Here is a 6,368-nt window from a genome sequence, read left to right as displayed (position 1 = left end):
ACCTCTTCAGAAGCACAGCCGTCGCTATCGGCGGGCCACAGGGGACCGGGCCCGCCCGCATAAATGCTTATTCCCCCCCACTTGAGGCATAGATCTATTTTTTTTTTTTTTTTTAACTTAATATTATATTATCATAGATGCAAATTATTTTGCATTGATGTTGCATTCTTTATCAGTAAACCATCAAAAATATAAAGGAACAATGGTGTGATTGTGTTTGATGGGTATTTACACTGCAACAGCCTATCACGGACTGACTAAAAAGAAAGTTAAGCTACGTACGTGACGTAGCCTTCGTCACTGTAGCCACTCGACGTTACCACAGATTTTTGAAAGCTGGATGAGTTTTTGCAGGCTTACTCACTTAATTTCGCCATGGATAAATCCAGGCTATGCCGACTGTTCTCACAACACACACCTTTGCCCTAACTTTAGGAGCTTCTACAGTCATTTGTCAAATTGAAACAACAACAAATAAACAAACTGTAAGGTGACCCAAAGATTCCAGCTCAAAAGGTTTTGAGTAGTAAACAGACATAGCTTAGAGTCTGCTTTAAACTATTTTAAAAAAAAAAAGAACATTTGTATGTGTACGCACAAATTTTTCCTGACCCCCGCATCACGCCCACTGGGGGGCGAGGGAGGGTGAAGTCGCCGTGACCTCTCTTGACCCCCACATCATGCCCACTTCTTCCTCTCTTCCGTTACCGGTTTAGAAGAAAATTTTGGGAAAAAAACCCCAATACAAATATTCAGTCCTTTTATTTTACTTGATTCTTTTTAACAGTTTAGATATTATGCCCAGTTGGAAAAGTGTGTATTCATTTGTGCTTGTGAACACACGCTTTTCCAACTGGACATAATATCTAAACTGTTGAAAAGAAACAAGTAAAATAAAAGGACTGAAAGTCAAAACATACCTCTTGAATGATTGTGAGATTGCAACAGTTGACAAAACACTGAGTAAACACCAGATTGAAATATTGTTTTTAACGGTTAAAAAAAAAATTGTTTTTAAAACATCAGTATACTGTTTATGACCTTTGTAAGTTTGCTTCAGGATGAGCATCACAAAGCATTGCTAACTATAGTTCTTAACTGTTTTAGATCAAAACAGTATGTTAGTGTTGAAAATTGGCTGTAGATTAACAGCAATTGCTTTCAATGCAATTTTCAAATAAAGCTTATTGTTTTCTTAGTGCAAATACTTGTGATATCTTTCTGATATTGTGGTGCAATATCATCACACTATAGCCTACATTAACATAACATGCATAGTTTACCTCAACAGTGTCTCTTTCTCTGTGGATTACTTTGCTTGCTAATTTTGTGTTGTAATGTAGCATCATAGACTGTAAATATTACACACAGCATACACCTACAAGTTGTCATTAACATTACAGTATAAAAAAAAACCTCTCCTTTGTCAACCAAATGAAATTGTTGAGTTAAATTATTCGCACTTTCTGTATGTCTTATGACCAGATGATGGCTGTTGAATTCAAAAGCAGAAAAAGGCGCAAAATAAAATGAAGTGCTCGTCAACTAAAAACTGGCTAATTCTATTGAACTGGATTCATTAAAAATTCTCTTAATTTAGAATTACATAAACATAAAGTATGTAGTATATAAACATAATGCATGATTTAACATATTTATATTGAATACATTTTATCAGATATATTAAGTTAAATGTACATGACTACAGAATCATTTGGTCATATTGCTGTTGGTTATGTTTAACGTGATGTTTGCGTGCTGCGCGAATACAGTATAGGATTATTAAAATATGCGTACTGGCTGATAATTGTTAATAAATAAATGTTGCTGATTAGAATGTACTTTTCAAAAATAGTGTTTTGAGTATGGTTATTTTCTCTTACTCTAAACTCAGTAATAATGGTTTCATCATTGACATTACATTTGGGCCACAGTGAGGGCCTGACAGTTTTTATTTTGAAAAACAGGTTTAGTTTAACAGTGCCACACATATTATTTTAAAAATAACATTAGCTCAAAAAGTTGCTAGTCATATTTCAGAACATTCATAATAAAATACAGTTACTTCAAGTCTTCTGGCTTTAGCTGTCTACAGACGCCTCTGCTGGGTCGTGACTCCCTGCTGGATAAAGCCTAGTGCAGGATTCACGCCTGTCTGCAGGACGTCGGACAGAACTGTGGCTTGGAGGTGAAACACACTAAGTGCACCACATTGATTCTCTCAGAGTTTACATTTTGTATGAGGTTTTCCTGCTATATATTGTGCAGGACAAACATAGTACACACTGAAAAACAACACTCAGCACACTGTTTGGAGGTAAGAGGTCAGGCGCTGCAATACTGAGTAGACCACAGTGTTAACAGTAGATTTTCAGCACACACAGGACAAAATCAGACATGAAGTGCTACAGTCATCTGTATGCATTCACTATATTTTCACAAGACTACTATGTACATTTTGTCTTTAAATGTGATAGTGATCCTTCTCCGTATTTCACACAGGTAACTCAGAAATACAGTTAAACATTAAGTAATGCTGTGTCCTGTAAAGCTGTAAACAATAATTCTTTGACTTGTTCAATAGCCCATCAAATTATCTTTATTCATTTTTAAAGCTGTCATTTTCTGTTTGTTTTTTTCTATAAAGACAAACTATAAACATAAATAATTCAGAAAATAAATAAATACACACTTGTGTACTGATGGTAAAAAAAAACACAAACAATGACCTCCAATATCTACAGTGTAAATCTAGACAGCATTGAGTCCAAGAGTCAGTAGAGTCTGAAAAAGAGAACAGTATTGCACTTTGAGGTAAAAACCATGACGTATTATCTCAGCAGGAGAATTTGTCATTTCTCATTGCACATCAGTGTTATTAGGTCGGTGTGTTGATTTAGTGCAACAGTTGAAGGACAAGCCTTTAGCACTACAGATGAAGTTTGATAAGTAGAGAGTTTATTAAGTTCCACCTGGGATACAGGATTTTACTGCAACAGTTCAGTCCATCGTTTGTCAAAAAATCTCCTCATGCTGTGGCCAGCTCTTCCAATTTGTGAATCGTCTTCGTTGAACTTTTCACAGTTCTCGAAAACAAGGTTCACGTCGACGATGAAACTTTCCAAATTTAAGTACCTGTAATCATTAGAAAAAGTTCAATATGCATTCATTACTAGTATCCAAACAAAGAGAAATTGTGCAAAACGTAAAGTGTAATGTATGCAAAAAGAATACAGATATGGAAACAAATTGACTGTTGACTGTGTCGACTTACTGGTTGTTGTTGAGCTTTTCTCTGATTGTGGAGAAGTCCATGGGCTTCTTGATAACCTTCCTGTATCCAGGGACAGATTTGTGATTGACCGGTGTGAGGAAAGGCCAAGCATCCTGTTGGGCCTCCAGCTCAGTCAGCAGCTCTCTGCAAACAACAGGTGAAGATCCCAGAAAATATTGTTTTCTTTTTAATTTGAGTCTAGTTAAAATGTCAGACTGTTGTAGTTCAAATATTAATAAGTGACGATAGAAGATGTACGGTAGATTTCCTAAAACATGCATAACAGAAAATGACTGAACACTGCTTGGTCCTTTGCATGCAGTGAATATGTATTTGTGCATACCGACACATCCCCAGCCCGTTTGTGTTGCTGTCTTTTGCCGTTTTAGCTTTCTTTGCACAGGAGGGGCTGTCATGCTCGGCCTGGGAAGTGTGCGAGCTGTCGTCTCCTTTCCTCCTCTTGAACTCCTTGGTACCTTTCTTTGGCACGCCGTTGCTGCTGGCAGCCTCCTCTCTGATGAGCTCTCCTACCACAGATGGCTTGCTATTTCGTTTTACCTCGCTGCCTTTCTTCCCTCCTCCAGCTGTTCGGCTCTGATGTCTCCTGCTCCGGGGGGACTGACCACTCTCCTGAGTGACAGCACACATAGAGGACTGGTGGAGAGACACACAAAACACACCATATCAGAACCTGTTAATTGGAAGTGTATATGCGATAGAGATTTGTTAAATTGTTAAAGATTATGTTTTAAAAAAAAAAAAATCATGTGGAAACACTGAGCTTGCTGGTTTACCTTTGCCACACATGTGGGACAGAACCAGTTGCCGTCAGGTACTGTGGTGATCCTGGGTTTATGGCAGTATGTGTGGCAGCCTTTGTCACAGCTGTCACAGAGTAAGAGCAGTTCTTCATTATCCCCCTTCTGACAGAGCTGGCAATGCTGGAAACAACAAATCAACAGTATTAAGCTGTGACATCAACCTGAGATAAAGCACTTTAAAAACAGGTTGTTAAATGAAATTCTGTTCAGCTGCATCTGCATATTTTTAGTAATTGTGCTTTAATCTAATAAAATGTTGCCTTTTGTAGATCGATTATAAATGAACTGCCTTCCTTTCATCTCTTTCCTAACAACACCCCTTTTAAGGAGCACCAACATTTCCAGGCGAACTGTGCTGTCCTCGAGTACGTGTAAGAGACCTATAAAGTGTATTTGGCGTCTTTAGTGTGAGTGATAAATTTGTGTATGATTTCGAGAGAGAGAGAGAGAGAGAGAGAGAGAATAGGAGGGGAGCCTAACCACTTTCATGATGGATCGTTCCCAGGTGATGGTTTTCTGCAGCTGATGAATGCAGAGGGACAGCTGAGCCGAGCTGCGGACCTCACCGAGAGCTTTATGCCACAACCTCATTCCCGGGGCAACGACTTCCTCGCTGCTTTGAGATCACAGTAATGACATGTACAATCGTTCACATTATCAGAAGGTGAATCACAGCCAGTAACATCCACCAGTGCAAACAGAAGAGAGAAACATTTACTCCTATACTTGGAACAACATGTTGAACCTTGTCTCTGACACGAAGATTGAGCAAACCCTTCTTTCACCACTCTAGGACAGTGCAGAAGGAGGCACACTGACATTATCCAGTCGGATCTGAAAGGTTGTACTTAAAGGTCTCTTCTTCAGGTACCTTCGTTGGATGTTCCTCTCCAGCTCTGCCAGCCTGATGACAGCTATATCAAGGGGATTGTTGGGCTGCCGCACCATGCTGCCGGGAAGTTCCTCCTGGCTGGTTTCTCTCTGTCTGTTTCTCCCTGGAGCAGAGGAACATGAGAAGAGCTTGTGCTCATGATAGACCAGATCCTCCCTCTCTGACTGAGACTCAGGATGCATCCAGCCCTAAGGGACAACACAGGGACACTGGGTGTTAACTCCTATAAAAATCATGATAGAGGAAGGACCAGACAGCCTTTATATGTATAAAGTGCAGAACTTCTCGTAAAACATTACATCAATCGTTTTTTGTTTTTTATGTGTACCTTGATCTGCAGTTTGGCAGTGACAACTTTCCTCTCCAGCTCCTCGACCTGCTGCAACAAGCTAATGTCCACCTCCATGGCCTGCTCCTCCACAGACCAGCTCTCCACCGTCGCATCACTCACCTCATGTTTCTCCAGCTGTGCAACATCAATCACTGCAAGCACAAATTCAGAAAAATACCACTGCAAAGTCGCGTTTACTCCAAACGTTTGGCCTATTTTAAATTTAAAGCTTTTCCATCAAGAAAGGTCAAACGACTTTAACTGAGCTGAGTGGATGTGAACAAACCATTTTTGCTGTTGGTGCAGAGCTGGGTCATGTAGTCCATATGTTTTTGGATCTGTTTCTGTAAGAACTTCTCTCTGACGCCCCGGTTGTGAAGGGCCTTAACCAGTCCATGCAGTTGGTCCATGTCAGACACCATCCACCAGCCACACATCATCTCTGCCAACACACACACACACACACACACACACACTTAATCTTACAGTTGCTGTTTCATCTCAGACACATAGGAATGTTTTATAACTGGCTGACAGTCATCGCAGCGTGTATTCTAGCCATGTGCCCTTTGTGTATACTGGCAGTGAGCAGTTCATACCCTCGGGGATGGGCTGAGGACTGGAGTAGTCCTGAGTCTTCGCCACCTCCACAGCAGGGAATGGGACACAAGCTGGCTTGTCACTCGGGGGTTCTAGGGTCTTGCTCTTGTTGTTGTTTGCCAGGAAAAGGACCCTGTTCACATTACCCTCTGCATAATGGGAGAATACATCCAGCACGGGGGGTAGAGAAGTACCAGAGAGGGGCAGGCTGGGAGTTGTTGAGGTGCTTGACATGTCACACATTGTCCTGCTGCTTTGATGAACGCCCAACCTAAACTGCTGAAAGGACAAATCAAATTAAACGGACTTTAAACTTAAATCCAATTTCTGTTACAACTATATTCATGCAATAAAATTAAATCATGTGCAAACATTTTGAAATGCCCAATTTTTGCAGCTCCACTGTTGATGCTTAGAGTTTGTAACAAGAGACAAATGTGAGCACGACAA

At 40.3% G+C, this 6,368-nt stretch overlaps 1 protein-coding gene across 7 annotated transcripts in view; it reads right to left on the bottom strand.

Moving 5' to 3' along the window:
• Positions 1–2,936: 2,936 nt before the first annotated feature.
• Positions 2,937–6,368, bottom strand: part of baz2bb (bromodomain adjacent to zinc finger domain, 2Bb) — a 41,329-nt gene continuing 37,897 nt past the window's right edge. For 5 of the 7 annotated variants that reach the window (XM_079356959.1, XM_079356964.1, XM_079356961.1 and 2 more), the window contains 9 exons: positions 5,918–6,197; positions 5,605–5,760; positions 5,316–5,470; positions 4,967–5,175; positions 4,576–4,711; positions 4,069–4,215; positions 3,618–3,928; positions 3,275–3,418; positions 2,937–3,135 (listed from right to left, as the gene is read on the bottom strand). In XM_079356959.1, coding sequence (XP_079213085.1) covers positions 2,988–3,135; positions 3,275–3,418; positions 3,618–3,928; positions 4,069–4,215; positions 4,576–4,711; positions 4,967–5,175; positions 5,316–5,470; positions 5,605–5,760; positions 5,918–6,197 — 1,686 coding nt within the window. In that variant the 3' untranslated portion in view covers positions 2,937–2,987. The remainder of the gene's footprint in view (positions 3,136–3,274; positions 3,419–3,617; positions 3,929–4,068; positions 4,216–4,575; positions 4,712–4,966; positions 5,176–5,315; positions 5,471–5,604; positions 5,761–5,917; positions 6,198–6,368) is intronic. The other 2 variants (XM_079356962.1, XM_079356963.1) reach the window with 2 other exon arrangements.

Source organism: Symphodus melops (assembly GCF_947650265.1).
Source record: "Symphodus melops genome assembly, chromosome: 12".
Classification (NCBI taxonomy): Eukaryota; Metazoa; Chordata; class Actinopteri; order Labriformes; family Labridae; genus Symphodus; species Symphodus melops.
Note: the sequence above shows the minus strand (reverse complement) of the source record. Positions and strands in the feature narration are given on the sequence as shown.